Here is a 23,272-nt window from a genome sequence, read left to right on the forward strand (position 1 = left end):
AAACCAATCTGTGATGAACTACTGTGCAAAACACATACGAGCAGAAGTTTTTCTCATCTTTAATGGAGGCCTGGGAGACAGAAGTGTCAGTGAAAGAATAGCTGAGTTTCTGGAACATCTCAAAATGTTAGATTACTGAGGTGACAAGTTGCAAAGAGGAAAAAAAAAGGGATCCACAGACAGAAAGAATGAGGAACAAGCCTTTTTCGATAATGGATCTCGTTGCTGCACAATGGACGAGCCTTCCAAACATCTGCTTCTCTTCAACATTAGACCTGCAACCTGCAACTCGCTAAGAGCCAAAAAGGGAGTCACTGGCTGGAAAAGTCACCCAGAGGTTTATAATCCTGGGCTTGGAAGAGAAACAGCGCCACCAACATGTACTCATAAGTATGAGTCATGAGAATTTTGCAATTCAACCCTATTTACACATTTTGATGTCAATCTGTAAAAAAAAAAAAAGGGGGGGGGCAGTTCGATTAAATCAAAGCTTCCAGGCGGCTTTGAAATCAGAGCTTTTCTTTCTTTCTTTCTTTTGTAATCATGTTCAGTTTTTCTTTGGTCTGTTCCTATTTCTCATATGATTGCTATTGTTTCGAAGCGCTAGCGTGCTAAAAAGTCGTTAGCTTGCAACCCTATATTTGAACAAAACAATGTTAATGAAATATACATCGTCATTTAAAATGGGTTTAATGTTAATAGAAGCCTAATTAAATTTTTTTTTTAAAAACATGCCACGGATTAAAAAAAAGAATGAAGTCAGGCTTGACACACTGGACCCATTATACATGCAGTTTTGTGAATTATGAATAGAAACCTGAAGGAAAAACTGAACAGGACAGAAATGTTCCCATGCTAACCGTAAGCTGTGACTGTACCGAGGACTATATAAGCTCGTGCAATGGAAGATGAGGTAAAGGAGAAACTTAGCAGTGATGAGGTTGCATAAGAAAACAAGGAAAATCAGTGTCTATGAAATACTGTAGGTGACATAACCTCCGTTGGTGCATGGTGCATTTACTCCGCGTGTTTATGTGGTGATTTTACATGTTTGTCAGACGTTCACGGATGAACGGATTGTCCGTTTGTGCGAGCCTACGAGTGCGGGGAATGTTGTTTTGTTTTGAAAGAAACCATTTGGATTACTCGTTGGTAATTAGACGAAGAGTTCTCTGCCAAAGCAACACGTCTTTTGAAAAATTCTATTTCTAAAGAGAGAGCAGGTTTGCTTCTTTTTTTCTCTCTTTTTTTTTTCCACTGATCTCATGCTTCTGCTGTTTTCTCTCTTTTTTTTCAACCCATGAAAGCTTTTTGGACTGGGAAGGAAGAACAGGAAAGAAAAAGCCATCTGGTACTAATCAACATTTAATACTGGAGGCTCAGTGTAAATCTGGAGAAATTCTGGCAGCTGCAGGCCTTCATTCGTTGGAACTTTGGTGTGTATCTACAGTATGTGTGGGGAATATGGTATCAGCAACATCAGTTGATTGACTTTTACTGGAATATTTGCTTTTTCGTGTGCATTTATTTCGTTTAAGTAACAGGACATAGAAATGCTCAGACGTGAAGCAAGAATGCTATTTCTGCAAATGAAGTACCTCATGGTGTAACGTTCAATCGATGTTGCACCAAATCTGAGGGTATGTTCAGCAAGGTTTCGAAGTCAAAATGATTGCATTGGCAATTCGATGTAAGAGAAGGTTTTGAAAACAATGTTGAGATATGTCTCTGGTCCTGCATGATTTAAATGGTTAGACATGTCCCTCCACTACACTGTAAAATAACTATAAATTGTTTACGCTTCAAAGACAAGTGTAAAACATCACATATGTGTTTATCCAGAACTGTGTACATTAGCAGTCATGGAATACTTATACTAGTACACAGTTAGTATACATGACATGTTTAGCACATGTATACACAGTGTCGGTCGTTCATTCGTCTTCTGTAACTGCTTAATCAGGGATAGGGGGGCTGGAGTGAATCCCAGGAATACTGCGGGTGGAATACATCCTGAAAGGGATACCGTTTTATGACACTATGCATGCAGCCACATATATTTATTTTTGAAACCTATGAGCGATTTAGCATCAAAGATGTGACCCTGGAGTGTATTTGATGATCAAACCAGCCTTCTCAGCTTCTTCCCAGGTCATGCAAATGTCAGATATCACGTGCAACCTTAGTTCTCCATGTTCCAGATCATGGTTCTAGCTCTAGGTACAGTAACTTGTCTTCCAAACCAGAATGTCAACTCCTCCAATGTCCTATCATATACTTTTATCTGCTTACTGCTACGTTTTACCGATTCTCCCGTTGCTCTCCAGCACTTAATCACTTCAACAGAATCTCTTCCTTTGTGCTAATGCTCAATGGTCCATGTAGCTATCTAATTAGCAGAACTATAGCAAAGGCAGGTGGTTGAATGGTCTTGCTCTGTATACCCCCCACGGCCCATTACTGACTTCTACGCTCCCTTGAGGTCTTCTTCACACCTTCCTTCCAGCCAATCAGTCTGCCTGTAGCTGCTAGCATGCCTGGAGTTAGAGTTAGACTTAGCATTTAGAGGTTAAGGTAAGAGTTGGGGTTAGGGTAAATCGTTTACTGTAAATTATTAAAACCAAAGTCACACAATATGAAAGCTTGCATTCTTAAGAAAGACCTCCAACTGATGCCGATTCCAAGGACCACACGGACATTATATATCTGTAGCTGACAAACAGCTCATATTCACCAATAGGTGAATGTCATGTAGTCATGTTCTCTGGTCACTTACAGAATTCCAGCTTTCCACAGTCGTATTGAACCTGTCCATAAATTATATTTTGTAAAGATGTTTCTACAATTTGAGAGTTAAAGTGGTGACGTGTGGGTGATGAAGATATGCCCATAAATCACCCATATTTTATCCACACTCACAGTAAAACTTTGCTAACTTACTCTTAAGGAAGCACTGATACCATAGTATTTGAGTTAACTTCATCTATTTTATGATGTGCCTAATCAGAACAGGATCTTTGTTGGTACCTAGGAATAATGAAAGCTACAGCAGGAGATTATAAGGACCCTCAATATGTCTACCCTCTAAATCCAGCTTACAATGCTTGTACCTTGAATCTACATCTGATGATGGACAGGTTTTTAAAGCCTGAAATCCATGGAAAGCACTCAAACAAAATGCCTGTGGATGTTTTTTTCCTCTGGATAGCCTTAAGACTAACGAGAAAAAGTATGACAGATGCATAAGTGCAGAAGTTTTGACGGACAAACAACTAAACAAATACGCACAGGCAACTATGGAAACCATGAAGAACAATGGGCTAGGCTGAAGTTAGGACTATCTAGGAAATTTAAGACATTAGGGGGGAAAAACACTGAAATTGCAGAACTTAAATACTGTGACTAATAAGTTAAAACAAACACAGGTGTGCAAAATCAAACAGGAAATAACAGACAGCAGAAGAAAAAATTCAAAGTTTATGTAAGGGTGTGCTCACGTTTTCTGGGGGGGGGAATGGTCCAACGTGGCCATGAAAATGGGTGCCCTCTGGTGGTCTGGAGGGACTCTTCCAAGATGGCCAACTTATACTTATGACATCACGTTGATATTATATATTAAAAGTAAAATACTTTAATGAAACAGAAATATCATTGCTCATACTCAATTTCATCGTAACACACTTATTTGACATTATAGTTAAAGATGTAGATTTTAAGTATGGTTCATTTCAAAGTTTTTTTTTTTTGGAATTTATTGCCTGTTTAGAAATAAATCTAAAGTCTGGGTTTCTGTAAAGATAGAATTAAGACAATGCTCGTTGTTAAAAAGCAATAGGTAAAAAGAAATTCAAATTCCAGATGTTGTGTCAAATATCCCAAATCAACTTATTGTCAACTAGAGTTCTTTGTGGCAGAGCTTGAAAAAAAACTTGTTGGCCTGCAAGTTTCTACTTTGGTTTCTATGGGGGTCCTATTTGTATACGGATCACACATTGGTGTTGAATATGGGACTGCACTTCAGCCTGCAACAAACCATGAACTTCAACTCGGCCTTCAACACCATCATCCTAGCACTCGTCCAGAGCATTCGTGTAAACATGACTGAGAACAGAGACATTCCTGACCATCATTTTTTCTCTGCTTGTGTTCTATATGGTGGATGGATATATGAATTATTTTGTATTGATATATTAATATGATGTGAGGTCCAGTTACCAGCATGAGACTATAACAGGTTTGAAGTAATGACTACTTTTTACTTAAGCTACCTAGAAAAATCCAAAGAGATGTAATTGTCATCATATATACTGTGTTAGACTACAATGTGGTATTTTGTGCAGTTTTTGGCTCGTGGTGTGCCGTGCGATTTTTTTTCTTGCCTAAAAAATGTGCCTCAATAAAAGGTTGAAAAACACTGCCTTGGAAGAAAATAAAGTGGTGGACTTTCGATCCAGTGCAGAAAAAAAGCCACTGAAAAAGAAACCCCTAGTGCATGTGCCTTGTAAAGTGTTTTCTGTGGAAACTGTTACGCAAATGATGTGCGCTCCATCACCGGGATCCAGTCCACTTCTGCCAACTGAATCATGAAAATCCCAAATACAGAAGGTGAACGTGGTGGACATTGTAAAACGTCACAAGAAAGGGGACCTTGCTGAATTCCAGTGGTTCCACTGGGTGATAAACATCATCACTTTGGCTTACAGATGGATTGAACACCAGATACCTAGTATCACATCAACACCATGATACCACCTTTGTCTAGGGAGAGTCAATTTGTTGTAGATGTGATCACCCTGACCTCACAAGATACATGATACATGATATACTTGTCACTATGCACATTTGCTGGATTCCTGTTGGCCTTTAAGCAAAGTGACAAAATGATAATAGGAAAACTGCCCGATGAATCATTGGCACTGGAGGACACAAGGGAGTCTATTAAAGATACCTCTCACCCCAAATATGAACTATTCACCCTTTCTCCATCGGGCAGACGCTACAGGTGCCTCAGAGCCACACAAACAGACTGAAGAATAGCTTTGTTTCCTGTAGCTGTTACTTCACTCAACAGCTGATCATCACACAATGTCAAAATACACTACTGCATCGTCTCATTTCGCTTATCCGCTATGCATTTTTGCACCGTCCATAACTTTGCACAGTATATAGTATATGAATGTATATACACATTATTACCTACTACACCTTCTGTAAATGATTTACCCCTCAGGGTGGACCCCATTTATCACTTCTTCTTCTTCTTCTTCTTCTTCTTCTTCTTTCGGCTGCTCCCATTAGGGGTCGCCACAGCAGATCATCCGTCTCCATACCACCCTGTCCTCTATATCTGCCTCTTTTACACCAACTACCTGCATGTCTTCCCTCACCACATCCATGAACCTCCTCCTTGGCCTTCCTCTTTTCCTCCTACCTGGTGGCTCCATCTTCAGCATTTTTCTACCAATATAATTCATGTCCCTTCTCTGCACATGTCCAAACCATCTTAATCTCGCCTCCCTCACCTTGTCACCACAACATCCTACATGTGCTGTCCCTCTAATAAACTCATTTCTAATCTTGTCCATCCTCGTCACTCCCAACGAAAACCTCAACATCTCCAGCTCTGCTACCTCCAGCTCCACCTCCTGTCTTTTACTCAATGCCACTGTCTCTAATCCATACAACATCGCAGGTCTCACCACAGTCCTATAAACTTTCCCTTTCATTCTTGCAGATACCCTTCTATCACAAATCACTCCTGTCACTCTTCTCCACCCACTCCACCCTGCCTGCACTCTTTTCTTTACTTCCCTAACACACTCTCCATTACTTTGCACTGTTGACCCCAGGTACCTGAACTCCTCCACTTTCTTCACCTCTTCACCCTGCAACCGCATCACTCCACTGCCCTCCCTCTCATTCACACACATGTACTATGTCTTACTCCTACTGACTTTCATTCCCCTTCTCTCCAGCGCATATCTCCACCTCTCCAGGCTCTTCTCAACCTGCTCTCTACTCTCACCACAAATCACAATATCATCTGCAAACATCATAGTCCAGGGAGACTCCTGTCTGACCTCGTCCGTCAACCTGTCCATCACCACTGCAAACAGAAAAGGGCTCAGGGCCGATCCTTGATGTAGTCCAACCTTCACCCTGAACCAGTCTGTCGTACCTACTGCACACTTTACTGCCGTCACACTGTCCTCATACATGTCCTGCACCACCCTCAAATACTTCTCTGACACACCTGACTTCCTCATACAATACCACAACTCCTCTCTCGGCACCCTGTCGTACGCTTTCTCTAAATCCACAAATACACAATGCAGCTCCTTCTGTCCTTCTCTATACTTCTCCATCAACATCCTCAAAGCAAATAAGGCATCTGTGGTGCTCTTCCTCGGCATGAAACCATACTGTTGCTCACAGATGGTCACCTCTTCTCTCAGCCTGGCTTCCACTACTCTTTCCCATAACTTCATGGTGTGACTGATCAACTTAATTCCCCTGTAGTTACTGCAGGTTTGCACATCTCCCTTATGCTTAAAGATCGGTACCAGCACACTCCTTCTCCATTCCTCAGGCATCCTCTCCCCTTCCAGAATCCTGTTAAACAATCTGGTTAAAAACTCCACTGCCATCTCTCCTAAACATCTCCACGCTTCTACCGGTATGTCATCTGGTCCAACCGACTTTCCATTCTTCATCCTCTTAATCGCTGCTCTCACTTCCTCCTTACTAATCCTATCTACATCCTGCTTCACCAACTCCACATCCTCCAACCTTCTCTCTCTCTGATTTTCCTCATTCATCAGCTGCTCAAAATACTCCCTCCATCTTCTCAACACACTCTCCTCACTAGTCAACACATTTCCCTCTCCATCCTTTATTGCTCTAACTTGCAGTACATCCTTCCCAGCTCGGTCCCTCTACTTGGCCAATCGGTATAAATCCTTTTCTCCTTCCTTAGTGTCCAACCTCTTATACAGTTCCTCATATGCCTTTTCCTTGGCTTTCGCCACATCCCTTTTAACCTGCTGCCGCATCTCCTTGTACTCCTGCCTACTTTTCTCATCACTCTGTCGATCCCACTTCTGTTTTGCCAACCTCTTTCCCCTAATGCTCTCCTGCCTTTCCTCATTCCACCACCACGTCTCCTTGTCTTGCTTTCTATTTCCAGATGTCACACCAAGTACTTTTCTAGCTGCCTCCCTCATCACTCCTGCAGTAGTTGCCCAATCATCCGGCACCTCTTCACCACCACCAAGCCCCTGTCTGACCTCTTCCCTGAACCTCACACTACACTCTTCCTCCTTCAGTTTCCACCATCTTATTCTTCTTTCAAACCTTACTTTCCTCCTCTTCTTCTTCGCCTCCAAAACCATCCTACAGACCACCATTCGATGCTGTCTAGCTACACTGTCCCCCGCCAACACCTTACAGTCTCCAATCTCCTTCAGGTTGCATCTCCTACACAGAAGATAATCCACCTGTGTGCACCTTCCTCCACTCTTATACGTCACCCTATGATCCTCCTTCTTCTTAAAATACGTGTTCACCACTGCCATTTCCATCCTTTTAGCAAAATCTACCACCATCTGCCCTTCCACATTCCTCTCCTTAAAACCATACCTACCCATCACCTCCTCATCACCTCTGTTCCCTTCACCTACATGCCCATTAAAGTCTGCCCCAATCACCAATCGTTCTTTCCTAGGTACACCATCTACCACTTCATCTAATTCACTCCAGAATCTTTCCTTCTCCTCCATCTCACAGCCAACTTGTGGAGCATAGGCACTGATGACATTTATCATCATCCCTTCAACTTCCACCTTCACGATCATCACCCTATCAGAAACTCTCTTCACCTCCACTACACTCTTACTGTACTCTTCCTTCAGAATCACCCCTACACCATTTCTCTTCCCATCCACACCATGATAAAACAGTTTAAACCCACCTCCAATGTTCCTGGCCTTACTCCCTTTCCACTTGGTCTCCTGAACACACAACACATCTACCTTTCTCCTCTCCATCATATCAGCTATCTCTCTCCCTTTACCCGTCATAGTACCAACATTTAAAGTACCAACCCGAACCTCTACTCTCCTACACTGCTCCTTTTCCTGCCGTCTCTGTAGACGCCTTCCTCCTCTCCTTCTCCTCCTTCGGCCAACAGTAGCCCAATTTCCACCGGTACCCTGTCGGCTAACGATACCTGTGGCGGTCGTTGTTAACCCGGGCCTCGACCGATCCGGTATGAAATTCTCATTTGTGATCCGCATATTTGATTTGGCACATGTTTTACGCTGGATGCCCTTCCTAACGCAACCCTCCCCATTTACCCGGGCTTGGGACCGGCACTAAGAGTACACTGGCTTGTGCCCCCCTAATGGCTGGGTTTGGACCCCATTTATCACACTGCTGTTTATTATAAAGACGCCACTGTATTTCATTGGCGCTGTACATGTACCTTGGACAAGGACAATATAGTTGAATCTAATCTAATGATAAATCCTAGTACTTCGGATACTTAAGTAAATTTGAATGCAAATTCTTTTACTCAAGTAAAAGTTTCTACGTAATTATATGGTTAAATACTGGATTCTACAAGACTAACATGACTCCATCCAGAGGATTCGCGTCCAAACTCGCAGTCCTTGTGTCGGGTTTTAGTTAGGTAATGCTAAACGATCCATGTGTTAAACACAAACTGAACAGAATATTAGTTATGAGATTTTTTTTGGGATATTTCTTTCTTCCAGCATCTCCCACCTATATTTTCATTTCATAAAGAAGCATCATTGGAACCGAAAAAGCTGTACTTTTTCCATTTTTGTTTCTCATGAGATCACAGACGATTTCTTAAGAATGAAGTTCAGGAGGTTTCAAATTCGACCAATAAATTCGAACCAGACAATATTTTTCTCTTTTTCTTTTGTTCCAGGGATTCTTAGGAAATTCAGGAGAAAGCCAGCTGATTTACTATGTTTCAACAGAAAAACCAGCACCCTGTTATAGCGTTTCAGCACTACAGTGGACCACAGGACAGGAGCAAACGACTGTGAATTATTATTGTGAAAGGTCTATTGAAAACGCAAGTCAGCATTTTTTTGTTTGTTTTTTTTGGCCCAAATTTGATCAGTTATCGTTTATAACCTTGCAAAAAAGTGACAGTGAATTGAAAGCTGCATCATAGCGGTGCAGGGAAAAGTCTGAAAAAAAATTGCATTATTGGAGTCAAATACTGCAAGTCGAACGAAAGGGTTTTTAGCAGTCACACAAACAGAAAGACAGAAATCGAATGCAACGTGTGAAATGCAAAGTGTCTACTTCTTAATCGACACTTGAATGTTTTGAAAAACGCATGCATGTCGTTTTTGTTTCTTTGCAATTCAGTAAAAGGCAAAAATATTTCGAAAAAGGACTGGACAGTGCATAACTAAAAGGAAGCTCTATGGACAGACGAGTCCAAATTAATCATTTTTTTGTTGCCAAGAACCTCTGTATGATGGAGCACAAAAGAGAAGGTGTTAACAGACAGCCTCACCTCCACGGTAAAACATGAAGGTTTCCGTTTGGGTTGTTTTGGCGCAGGGAAGGTTGGAGACTTACGGGTGAAAGATACCAACATGGCTCCCTTTCCATACTTTAACTCACACCATGCGATTCCGTCTGGACTGCGGCTCATCGGAAACGACTTCATTATACGACAAGAAAATGAGCCAAAGAAAATGGCCTGCCCAGTCATCGCAATTAAATCCTACCGAACTGCTCTGTGATGAACTGGTTTGCAAGAAAGAAATTGGAAAGAAAGTGAAGGACAATTTTGGCAAAATCAGCTGAAAGTTTGAAGAAACAAACCCTGAGGATGCCGGAAGCGGTTATTCATGCTGTACACATTTATTGTTTGTTGGTCGAAGTACATCTTCATAAGGTAACATGACCGAGTTTGTTGCATAGAAAGTAAAAGATCATGCACGTGTGTCTGTAAAAACAAAGTTTGGATGAGTTCGTTTGTTCAGGTTTGCTGCCTAGCATGCTAATTTAAGCTCTAATTCCTGGAGCGCAATGGAAAAAAAGGGAGCATAAAGATTGAGTGGATGGTGATGGTGGCGTGTTAAAAAAAAAAACAGGCTACGTGTGCAAGACGTGAAAGAGCAGGGGTTATGGACGCATATCCAGAAAAGAGACAGAACTAGGATTTCACTTTATCAGTTCGTTAGCGTTCGACCCGCGTAGGCTTTACGTGTCTTTTAGCATCGTGATGGGTCTATCAATCTGTAGTTGCAATCTGCCAAACAGATGTGGAGAAGTAGGAACGAAATGTCCCACATTTCTCCCCCTACGCTTGTCCGTCAGCCTGGCCGGGGTTGTGGAGCTCTGGCAAATACACACGTTCTCAACTCGTAGGAGCGCGGTATCGGCTCGGAGCTGGGTGTGAAAAATGCAGCTGCAGTAGGTTAAAAATGAGATCGATTGCAAACAAACGCGTGTTTGTTTGTCAGCATGTTTTTTTTCCTCCAGAAAAATCTCACCCATAAAAAATGAAAGCAAACAATAAACATGCTGCAATTTCGAACGTGATTCCGATTAAGTCCTCTTCCTTAGAAATGGCATTTCTGAAGAACTACTGGAAGAATGAAGGCTGCGATGAACACGTGTTTGGCGGGTGAATCTGTTGTTGTTGTTGTTGTTGTTGTGAAGCCGAAAAACAAAGAAGCTCCCCAGGGTTTTATATGGAGTAGTTCTTGATAATGTACATGTGAAATGCCGATAGGAAAAACTAAAGTAATCATGTCCATGAGATCCGTATGTGCATTTAGTCCCCATTTGCTGTTGGAATCACCTCCACTCTTCTGAGAAGATAGACACCAGATTCTGAAGATTTTTGCTCATTTAAACGCTCAGGTACTGATGTTAGATGAAGTTAAATATTCATCACAAAAGGTGTTGAAGAGGGTTGAGGTCAGGGCTGATTTTATGATCAGTAACCCTTAACCACTAAACCTCCACAGCCCTAATGAGCAGAAGATCTTGCACTCCATCCCATGTATCTATATAAAGCTGGTTTTGTGCACAGGAGCATTATCATGCTCGAACAGGTTTGGGGCTGAAGGGTCTATAGACGTTCTATACAATTCTGTATACAAGCTTGTGATAACAGTTTGAGGAAGAACCTGGAAAAGTCAGCTGACCCATACCGTATAATGCATTATTTCCAGTAGAGAACCATAACAGCGTTTATGAGCCGTGACCACGAGCACCATTTAATCTTGTTCAATAGGGCTTCCAGTTCGAGGTTACAGCAGGAGCTGAGAACTCGACTCCCCACAAGAACTTCACCTCTTGTACCCTCACAATCTTTAATTGTCAAAACACATCTTCTCAATATTCTTTTTCCACAGAAGTTTCGCAGCATTGCCAAGATCGACGGTCTCAAATGAAAATATCGTGTCCTAGTGATTTCAGAAGAAAACAGCTGGAAAGCACTGCTGTTTGAAACAACGTTTTATTGGCAGATACATGTACTCTTGGGTTGGATATATTTTGGCTCTTCGGCTTCCTACAGCCCGATCGCTTGTGTTGTCTGGCTATGATTTGCGGATGATAACAGGAAATGCAATGGGGTTGCAATCAGGTTTTCGATTTAGATCTAAGGACTAACGAGCAGGCTCTGGGGAGACCGACTTCCTCTAGATAGGAGCTCAGCCTTGAGAAAGTATGCGGTGCAGTTTCATTTTCATCGCCCATTAGGCAGAAAAGCGACAGAGCATGAATAGAAGATATACTGCCTCTTAGTGGAAACAATAAGAACTGCAAAGACTGGATCATATGTTTTGGCCCTTTTTCCCCAGTTTTCTGGTAAAAATAAATAAATAAAAAAAATATATAAATTCCTTACCATAACCATACAAGTTCTGGTGAATAATTTGATCCGCTATATGTTCACAAAAGTATTTGGACGCCTGACTTTTCCAGTCAGATGTGTGGAACTTGGAGACCCAAACCTGTTCCAGTGCCCTTGTGCAAAAAGCCTGCTCCATGATGATTGATTGGAGTGGAAGCTTTTCAGCTATAGTGCACTGATCTCTGAACACCTTTGGTATCAATTAGAAATGTTCACCTCACCTCATGTACCCTCACAATGTTTTCTAATCTAATTTTACTGTCTGTCTAATCACATCCACGCAATGGTGGTTTTCCACAGAAGGCCCACAGAAGTATCACGGCATTGCCAATATTCACAAAAAAAACGAGGAGTCAAATGAAAAGAACGTCTCAGAATGATTTCAGAAGAAAATAGCTGGAAACACTGAAATGGGTTTTGGCAGATCGTCTTGCTGGAAATGGTTTAGGGCTCCAAGGAAAAATGTCATTCTACTGAATCCAAACCCCAATACATTTGTGTTCCTTTAGGTTTCTGGTAACAGTTTGGAGAACAACAACATATGGCTGGAAAAGTCACCAAGGACAAAGGAATCTGCTGTGAGGCCTTCAGAATCAACAGTGTCGGTGTTCAGAATCAACAGTGTCGGTGTTCAGAATCAACAGTGTCGGCACATGTAGCGTAATGTACAGAACAGTGAAGGATGTTGCTTCAACCAATCGGATTTCATGTAGGTGACACCGGGGCCATCTAGCAGGCGTACAATAAAATTTTTACATTCTTTGATTGGATTCTCAGAGAGCGCGCTAGTCAGAGCTCGCAAACCGCATCTGTAGCCGACTTCACAAGCACAAATATAGTGTGGGTTGTATCGTGCTTTTTTAAATTTTTTATTTCACAACGGAAAAATCCATTTGCAAGACGGACATCACGAGGAAACGTAGACCAGGATTTTCATGAACCGTGTATACTTTTGCGTTTCTTTGGGGGGCTGTATTATAGAATGTTTTCTGCAAAGAAAAAAAAAAGCTGAAATAACACAGCTTGTGTAAAAGATAAAAGATCAAGTTCAATGACACTGGTGGAGACTGTGCTTCTGTGTACTAAATGTTAAATAAACAGCCAGCGGTGTGAAAGATCCTGCAGGGTCAGGGTCAGGACTGGAAGTTTGACATTGAGGTTTTTCTCCAAAAAAACAAAAACGAAATAAAAAAAGGAAAAGCAAACCTTTGAACATTTTCTACAAATATTTTATCAGTGTCGCAATACCAACAACCTTATATAACTGTTTGCAGAATCTCCGGCGCTGCCAATGTCACAATCGGCGTGAAGATATGGATTACATTCCATAAAGCCCTGGCTTCAACCCTATTGAACACCCGGATGAACTGGAAACCACAGACCACTTAATTTTCTCTCCATAATCTCCACAAGCACAGTCCAAAATATAGTAAAACATCTTCCAAGAAATGTGGAGGTTATTATAAGAGCAAATGTGGAATATGATGTTCAAAAGCATATAGTCATGTGTCCATTTAATGTATGTAAAGCTTGGTGGACGGAAAAGTGTCTCAGCAGGAACAAAACATCGATGGACAAGCTACAACTAGAGAACAGGAAACTGTGCCCATGATAGACTCAATACAAATCTTACAGTCAGTAGGTCCACCAGGAGTTCCCTGTCATTCTCAACCATTGCTGATTGATTGGAAACTTTGCAACAATGTTGATGTTCATTGTCCGATAAATGACCTGCCCATCTTCAGCCATCTAGCAATGAGATACAGGTTTTCCCTCAAGAAATTGGATGTACTTGGCAGTATCCGTTTTCTCTCCAATCCTGACCAATCACCAAGTCCCTGCTGTCGAAAAACGCCCCTAACAACATGATGCTGCCACCACCATGCTTCGCAAAAAACCTACTGTGAAGCAAGGTGGTGGCAGCATCATGTTGTAGGGGTGTTTTTCTACAGTATTTTAATGGCTCGCTGTGTTTGCTTTTGCACTAGAATCTGTTGCCAGATAGCATCAAAGACTTCCAGGGGATTTTTTTTATGCAGAGCAACAAACCATTCCAGGAAATGCTTCTTCCTGCCACGCTGACATACAGGACAGATTTGTGTAAAGCTTGTAAGATCGCTGTTACATGCACAGACTGTCTGGTCCCAGCCATTAAGTATTGCGATTCCTTCAAATGGCCTTATGTTGATCTTTACATTTGCTCATATGGTTGACAAGAGTTGAGGGTTATGGGTCTTGCTGAAGAATCCAGCAGAAGCTGGGGATTTGATCTCACAAACCCTGGGATTTAAATAAAAAAATCCAAAAGCTGGGATTTAAACTAAGCCTTAAATATTACTCTAAAACCTTGTGATGTGGTGTTGGGTTCTAGATCTCAGCTGGATTATTAGCTTGACACAAAGTTTCTCAAGAAACCGAAAACCTTCAGTTGTGCAAATCAAGTATCTCTGGCGTTTTAATGTCCTAGTGACTTTTTAAATTGCAAAATGAATATTGTTACCATTGTTACCACACCATTACTTTCTAGTCTTTTCTCAGGAAATCGATCGGTGTGGAATTTCAGTATAAAAACGGCAGCCGCTGCCATCTGCACTTCGTGCCCTTCGACCTTATGTTCTTGGTACTTGGCACGTGCGCTGGCAGCTAATCCGTGATAAGCAAAGGTCAGTCAACTCTACAGTGTACACATTTGGGTAGTGGGAGCCTCCGTATATTCACCTCGTGTTCTTCAGACCAGACACAACAGACAACACGGTGCAATTTCGAAACCGTTTTAGAATTTTAATTTCCGAACTCACACACTTCTGAAAGCGTGCAGTAAAAAAATCAGACTACAATAATATATAATACACAATGTTTCTACATCAGTTGAACTACAGTGTCTTGAAATACATATTTACAAAATGAACACCTGCTAGCACACTATATGGAGAAAAAGCTTTATGGATTGTGACAAAAATGACTTGTGACGTTCTTCCCCCCCAAAATGTTCCCATAGGATTGTAAAGTCTTTGGATCTTTTTGGACATCTAGGAGCCCAATGGCGTTCCGGCATGACAACGCGCAAGGCCAGCTCCATGATGTGCTTTACATGGGTTGGAAGATCTCCACCCCAGGCCTCCTCACTTCCTCTTACATCAACACTCCAAAATCAATCTAGTGGAACATCTTCCCAGAAGAGTGGTTATCATGAAAGTAAATGGGGACTAAATGAGGAATGGGGGAAAAAAAACAAACACACATGAGGTGTCCATAAACATTTGTCCATATAATGTATAGGTCAAATTCAAGATGGCTCCCAGGCCCTATAGATGGTTATATAATTGTGTACATGCCAGAACTAATAAATAATATATACAAAAATACCACTACCGGATTAGCTTAATTATGATATAACGAATTCTAAAATTCACCCAGCGATCCTTTTTATTTTTGGGAATTAGCGTGTCTGAGGGTAGCTCGGTTAGTCGGGTTAGTCTTCCTCACTGCTGCACGAGCCGCTGGAGCTGTACGAGCTGTCGTTGCACTCTGCGATGTACTGGAACTTGTACACGGTGGGGTTCAGCTTGGGGACCCAGGCCCGCGGGACCAGGTACGTCGCCAGGTTGAACAAATCCACAAACACTTTGTAACGGTCGCTGAGAAAAAAAAAAGTAGGCTAGGTGTAAATCTCGAAGGCAAGAGTTGCAAAAACAAGATGATTGGTTCATGATACATTTTTTATGTATTGCCCATTTTTCTAAAGTAGTAATGGTTTTTAAATGCTTTTTCATTTACCTTTCCGTCCACTAGGGGGAAATAAAAACATTAGCGAAAGTTTTTATGTATAATATCACTAATTAAATATGCTAAAATCAACCCAGCCATTAGGGGGGCACAAGCCAGTGTACTCTTAGTGCCGGTCCCAGGCCCGGGTAAATGGGGAGGGTTGCGTTAGGAAGGGCATCCAGCGTAAAACGTGCCAAATCAAATATGCGGATCACAAATGAGAATTTCATACCGGATCGGTCGAGGCCCGGGTTAACAACGACCGCCACAGGTATCGTTAGCCGACAGGGTACCGGTGGAAATTGGGCTACTGTTGGCCGAAGGAGGAGAAGGAGAGGAGGAAGACGTCTACAGAGACGGCAGGAAAAGGAGCAGTGTAGGAGAGTAGAGGTTCGGGTTGGTACTTTAAATGTTGGTACTATGACGGGTAAAGGGAGAGAGATAGCTGATATGATGGAGAGGAGAAAGGTAGATGTGTTGTGTGTTCAGGAGACCAAGTGGAAAGGGAGTAAGGCCAGGAACATTGGAGGTGGGTTTAAACTGTTTTATCATGGTGTGGATGGGAAGAGAAATGGTGTAGGGGTGATTCTGAAGGAAGAGTACAGTAAGAGTGTAGTGGAGGTGAAGAGAGTTTCTGATAGGGTGATGATCGTGAAGGTGGAAGTTGAAGGGATGATGATAAATGTCATCAGTGCCTATGCTCCACAAGTTGGCTGTGAGATGGAGGAGAAAGAAAGATTCTGGAGTGAATTAGATGAAGTGGTAGATGGTGTACCTAGGAAAGAACGATTGGTGATTGGGGCAGGCTTTAATGGGCATGTAGGTGAAGGGAACAGAGGTGATGAGGAGGTGATGGGTAGATATGGTTTTAAGGAGAGGAATGTGGAAGGGCAGATGGTGGAAGATTTTGCTAAAAGGATGGAAATGGCAGTGGTGAACACGTATTTTAAGAAGAAGGAGGATCATAGGGTGACGTATAAGAGTGGAGGAAGGTGCACACAGGTGGATTATCTTCTGTGTAGGAGATGCAACCTGAAGGAGATTGGAGACTGTAAGGTGTTGGCGGGGGACAGTGTAGCTAGACAGCATCGGATGGTGGTCTGTAGGATGGTTTTGGAGGCGAAGAAGAAGAGGAGGAAAGTAAGGTTTGAAAGAAGAATAAGATGGTGGAAACTGAAGGAGGAAGAGTGTAGTGTGAGGTTCAGGGAAGAGGTCAGACAGGGGCTTGGTGGTGGTGAAGAGGTGCCGGATGATTGGGCAACTACTGCAGGAGTGATGAGGGAGGCAGCTAGAAAAGTACTTGGTGTGACATCTGGAAATAGAAAGCAAGACAAGGAGACGTGGTGGTGGAATGAGGAAGTGCAGGAGAGCATTAGGGGAAAGAGGTTGGCAAAACAGAAGTGGGATCGACAGAGCGATGAGAAAAGTGGGCAGGAGTACAAGGAGATGCGGCAGCAGGTTAAAAGGGATGTGGCGAAAGCCAAGGAAAAGGCATATGAGGAACTGTATAAGAGGTTGGACACTAAGGAAGGAGAAAAGGATTTATACCGATTGGCCAAGCAGAGGGACCGAGCTGGGAAGGATGTACTACAAGTTAGAGCAATAAAGGATGGAGAGGGAAATGTGTTGACTAGTGAGGAGGAGTGTGTTGAGAAGATGGAGGGAGTATTTTGAGCAGCTGATGAATGAGGAAAATCAGAGAGAGAGAAGGTTGGAGGATGAGGAGTTGGTAAAGCAGGATGTAGATAGGATTAGTAAGGAGGAAGTGAGAGCAGCGATTAAGAGGATGAAGAATGGAAAGTCGGTTGGACCAGATGACATACCGGTAGAAGCGTGGAGATGTTTAGGAGAGATGGCAGTGGAGTTTTTAACCAGATTGTTTAACAGGATTCTGGAAGGGGAGAGGATGCCTGAGGAATGGAGAAGGAGTGTGCTGGTACCGATCTTTAAGCATAAGGGAGATGTGCAGACCTGCAGTAACTACAGGGGAATTAAGTTGATCAGTCACACCATGAAGTTATGGGAAAGAGTAGTGGAAGCCAGGCTGAGAGAAGAGGTGACCATCTGTGAGCAACAGTATGGTTTCATGCCGAGGAAGAGCACCACAGATGCCTTATTTGCTTTGAGGATGTTGATGGAGAAGTATAGAGAAGGACAGAAGGAGCTGCATTGTGTATTTGTGGATTTAGAGAAAGCGTACGACAGGGTGCCAAGAGAGGAGTTGTGGTATTGTATGAGTAAGTCAGGTGTGTCAGAGAAGTATGTGAGGGTGGTGCAGGACATGTATGAGGACAGTGTGACGGCAGTAAAGTGTGCAGTAGGTACGACAGACTGGTTCAGGGTGAAGGTTGGACTGCATCAAGGATCGGCCCTGAGCCCTTTCCTGTTTGCAGTGGTGATGGACAGGTTGACGGACGAGGTCAGACAGGAGTCTCCCTGGACTATGATGTTTGCAGATGATATTGTGATTTGTGGTGAGAGTAGAGAGCAGGTTGAGAAGAGCCTGGAGAGGTGGAGATATGCGCTGGAGAGAAGGGGAATGAAAGTCAGTAGGAGTAAGACAGAGTACATGTGTGTGAATGAGAGGGAGGGCAGTGGAGTGATGCGGTTGCAGGGAGAAGAGGTGGAGAAGGTGGAGGAGTTCAGGTACCTGGGGTCAACAGTGCAAAGTAATGGAGAGTGTGTTAGGGAAGTAAAGAAAAGAGTGCAGGCAGGGTGGAGTGGGTGGAGAAGAGTGACAGGAGTGATTTGTGATAGAAGAGTATCTGCAAGAATGAAAGGGAAAGTTTATAGGACTGTGGTGAGACCGGCGATGTTGTATGGATTAGAGACAGTGGCATTGAGTAAAAGACAGGAGGTGGAGCTGGAGGTAGCAGAGCTGAAGATGTTGAGGTTTTCGTTGGGAGTGACGAGGATGGACAAGATTAGAAATGAGTTTATTAGAGGGACAGCACATGTAGGATGTTTTGGTGACAAGGTGAGGGAGGCGAGATTGAGATGGTTTGGACATGTGCAGAGAAGGGACATGAATTATATTGGTAGAAAAATGCTGAAGATGGAGCCACCAGGTAGGAGGAAAAGAGGAAGGCCAAGGAGGAGGTTCATGGATGTGGTGAGGGAAGACATGCAGGTAGTTGGTGTAAAAGAGGCAGATATGGAGGACAGGGTGGTATGGAGACGGATGATCCGCTGTGGCGAACCCTAATGGGAGCAGCCGAAAGAAGAAGAAGAAGAAATATGCTAAAATCGAACCCAAACAGATACGAATACGCATAAACACCAATCAGGCATTACGTTATGACCAGCGAGAGGATAACGCTCTATCTCGTCATCGTGGCGCCTGCTAGTGGGTGGGATTTATTACGCAGCAAGTGAACATTTTATTGTTGTTGTCCTCAAAGTTGACGTGTTTCGAAGCAGGAAAAATGGGCAAGCGTAAGGATTTGAAAAATTGTGATGGCTAGACGACTGGGTCAAGGAAGGTGTCCAAGGAAGGAAGAGTGGTAAACTGGAGACAGGGTCCGTTGATGCACGTGGGAAGCAAAGGCTGGTCCGTGTGGTCCGATCAAACGGACGAGCTACTGTGGGTCATATTTCTGTTAATGCTCAACAGGTCAGTACTGTTTTAGCGGGTGGTCATGATGTTTTGCCTGGTCAGTGGCTAGAAAAAGATGCTCACCTGACGGTCGAGCGGAGGTAATGGTAACCCGAAGAGCCTCCCGTGCCCGCTTTATTCCCGATCATTCTGTGCACCATGCACACGTGATTGTCTGATGGCAAAAGTCGATGCTTGTTAAATCTCTGACGGGCGAACGAACGTTTGCAATAGTGTATAACATATTAAAAACATTACAGACTTACATCTCCATTTGGTCATAAGCGTATCAACCTCCATCAGGTACGTCAGGAGCTGGAACGGCACCTGAAACCGAGGCTCCTCTCTGAAAAGGAGAGCCGAAAGAACTAAGTGTCGAGCATCAGCTAAATGCTGATCTTCATCTATGAAAATAGCAACATGATACTTTCTCGGTTTGGGAGTGTCTGACCTATAAAAGTAAATCATTAGGGCTCCCTGGAGGGCTCTGTAGGACAACCGGCGATCTCCTGTGTGAAAGAAAAAAAAAATGTTTTTATACGATGATGATGTAGATGTTTGTCGGATCCTCAAAGGCTTGTGCCAATCGTCCTGGATGGGATATTCGTGTGTGTGTGTGTGTGTGTGTGTGTGTGTGTTCACCTTTGCTTAAGAGATGTTCATGATGCTTGGAGTCAAACAGATACGTAAACACTTCCATCTGCTTGGTGAGATCCTCCAGCATGTCCTGCTTTTTCTCACAATCGGCCATTTTCTGCAACAAAAATTTGTTTTCAGCAGTGTAAAAGTGATGTAGATAAATTAAATAAATACATAAATGAATTATAATAATAAAACCTGAACTTACTTCAAGCGTCTGTTTCTCCATCCTGTAACCTTCCTCAATGTTTGCTTGGAGTTTTCCCCAGAAGTCGAAGCCGTCCTTTTCAAGGCCAGGTGTTCTCTCCAGCCATTTCTTTAAAATGATCATAAAAATTAAATAAATAATATTCTTTTATTCTTTTTATCTACCTACCTACCTGATTGTCGGTTTGTACACCCATCATCTGTCTGTCTGCCAGTCTGTCCATCCATCCCTCTCTCTCTCTCTCTCTCTCTCTCTCTCTCTCTCTCTCTCTCTCTCACACCATCCATCCATCCATCTATCTGCATATCCATACATCCATACATCCAATCACCCATCCACATATCCATCCATCCATCTGCATATCCAACCACCCATCCACATATCCATCCATCCATCTGCATATCCAACCACCCATCCACATATCCATCCATCTATCTGCATATCCATCCATCCATCTGCATATCCATCCATCTATCTGCATATCCATCCATCCATCTGCATATCCATCCATCCATCCATCCATCCATCCATCCATCCATCCATCTGCATATCTATCTATCTGCATACCCATCATCCATCTGCCCATCCATCCACCCATCCATCCGCATATCCTTCTATCTATCCATCCATCCATCCGCATATCCATCTATCTATCCATCCATCCATCTGCATATCCATCCATCCATCTGCATATCCATCCATCCATCTGCATATCCATCCATCCATCTGCATATCTATCCATCCATCTGCATATCTATCTATCTATCTATCTATCTATCTATCTATCTATCTATCTATCTATCTATCTATCTATCTATCTATCTATCCATCCATCCATCCATCCATCCATCCATCCATCCATCCATCCATCCATCCACACAGCTACAGACTATGATAGACTAATTTCCATGCCGTTGGTTATTCACACACACAGAAGTTGAGCATTACATCATACCTCGACGAGCTGCAGGAGTGTGGGCTCTTGCTCCGTCTGGACCAGTGACTCGCTCTCCTGCCCTTGGAATTTGTCTCGGTAGTGACGCCGGTTGTAGGGAACTCTCAGTTTCTCCGAAACCCCAAACTTATTCTCAAGAAGACGAAACTGAAGACTTTGGAAACCCGAAGCTGAGGATAAATACTCCCTGTAACACACACGACCACATACACAACAATGATGTACAGACAGCAAACTCTTCAGCACTCGAGTTTCAGACCTTTTCAGACCCCACAGTACTCATACCGTTAGAGGTCCGTAAAAATTCGCTTTTTCTAGTTTCTGTTACCGGAAATCGAAGAAATCCAAAGCAGTCATGGTCTCCAGCACAGCAAACTGGTCCACCAGCAGCTTGAAGATCATAGTGATCCTGTGGATGCGGCTCACCACCTTCAGCATGTTGCGCTCATCGCGAACCTTAAAAAACGATCCACAATTTATTTTAGTTTTAGTTTTATTTTAGTTTTTTACTCCAGGAACTGATGATCATTCACACGTCCATTGTCTTGAACGTGTGGGTCTTTAATGTAATGTTTGTCAGACTCACGTGATTGTGGATGAACAGTTCCCGCACAGAATCGAGCTCCCACATAATCTGCTTAAACCATAACTCATATGCTGGAAAAAAGAAAAGTCCAAATTACAGATTTTAAACATGACATCACTCATTAGTGAGATAGAAATGAAAAACTAGAAAAATGTAAAAAATAAAAATAAAAAAAAAGAATATATATAAATATAAACTAGATAAAAAGTTTAACAAAATACAATAAAAAAAATACATATGGGAAAAAAAGAATATAAATAAAATACAAAAATAAAAATAATAGAAGTACAACACTAATAATAACAATATAAAAAATAGAATTATATCAGTAATAATTATAATAATAAAAAAATTGAATTTATAATAAACCAAAATACAGTAAAAAATTATTAATAATAAGGAAATTCAAACAATTAAAAATGCAAAAAAATTCAATAACAATTTATAAATTCATAAGAGAAATTAAAATTCTTTAAAAAAAAAAAAAAAGGAATAATATTAATAAGAATAAAGCAAGGTATCAGTTACATTGGTGGGTGACTATGAACAGATGCTCATCGTGGATTTTGTTGCCCTTCAGTTCGCTCTGTAGTTTCTGAGCAGTAATGATCTTATCCAACTTAATAAAAAAAAAAAGAAAAAAAAAAAGAAGGTGAAAACCGAATCAATTTTTCTTAATAATTTTAAACCAAACAGTTTTTTTTAATAAATTTTTTTAAACACTGTCCATCATTCAGAATTAGAAATTACCTGAAGGTACTCTCCATAGAAGATTTCTCCTTTGGAAGATTTGTCAGTGCCTTTTTGGGCATCATCGTTCTCCTCGCTGGGACTGGTTGGAAATTTGATAAATATTTTTGAGAAAAACGACAGAAATGGTTAAAAAACAACAAAAGGCACAATCTACTACGCAATTGTAGAAATCAAATTCTCCTTTAAGAAAAATACGCACTGGTGAGTTTTTGCAAAAAACGGACATCCGCTCATGGTTCGTTGTTGGATTGAAATTTTTTTCACAGCCGAGTTCTAAAGATTAGACAACGAGCAACTATTTAAAGGTTTGCTATGTCCAATCAAAAGCCTGCAAACTGCCCCAGCCCATCGAGAAAAACTCTGCATGGCAAATAGACAGTCACGTTGTATGTACACAACTAATTCCAGTAAATTTAAAGTTTTTATGTAAAGAAACAAAGAAAAGCGATTCCAGGAGGGATCGATGCGACTTTAGAGCGCAATCCTGGGCAGATTTAACGGCTCATGAAAACTCAAGGACCCATGGTTGGTTTTAACATGTAAATGTTCAAATGTCTTTTAGTTAGAGGGTCCAAATGGTGGTGATCAATCATGGATCCGGATGAACATCCGAAAAGTACTAATATTTAAACAAAGAACCGCTCAGGTTTGTCGATGGAGTTGTTAAACAAGGATATCAGGTTGGAATTCATCCCACTAATCACATGACATTAGATCTCATTAGACTCAAACTGTAAAAAAAAAGATTATATGTTTTGGACAGGGCCTCAAATCAAAGGTCGGAGAAAGCCGAATGTTTTTGCAACCCGTCGCCTGGGTTAATGTTGCACTTTGTGCAAATGCATCGG

At 42.0% G+C, this 23,272-nt stretch overlaps 1 protein-coding gene across 1 annotated transcript; it reads right to left on the reverse strand.

Annotated features, from left to right (window-relative positions):
- Window positions 1-14,680: 14,680 nt before the first annotated feature.
- On the reverse strand, window positions 14,681-22,527 carry tdo2b (tryptophan 2,3-dioxygenase b). Its single transcript, XM_083557805.1, has 11 exons — window positions 22,422-22,527; window positions 22,200-22,290; window positions 21,672-21,742; window positions 21,414-21,541; window positions 21,086-21,272; window positions 20,131-20,238; window positions 19,926-20,037; window positions 19,735-19,792; window positions 19,550-19,629; window positions 19,368-19,458; window positions 14,681-15,558 (listed from the first exon to the last, which is right to left on the reverse strand). Exons 3-11 carry the CDS (start codon window positions 21,714-21,716, stop codon window positions 15,393-15,395), a joined length of 975 nt encoding a protein of 324 aa, XP_083413931.1. The 5' UTR covers window positions 21,717-21,742; window positions 22,200-22,290; window positions 22,422-22,527; the 3' UTR covers window positions 14,681-15,392.
- Between the last annotated feature and the right edge of the window lie 745 nt (window positions 22,528-23,272).

Source organism: Silurus aristotelis, assembly GCF_946808225.1.
Source record: "Silurus aristotelis genome assembly, chromosome: 13".
NCBI lineage: Eukaryota > Metazoa > Chordata > Actinopteri > Siluriformes > Siluridae > Silurus > Silurus aristotelis.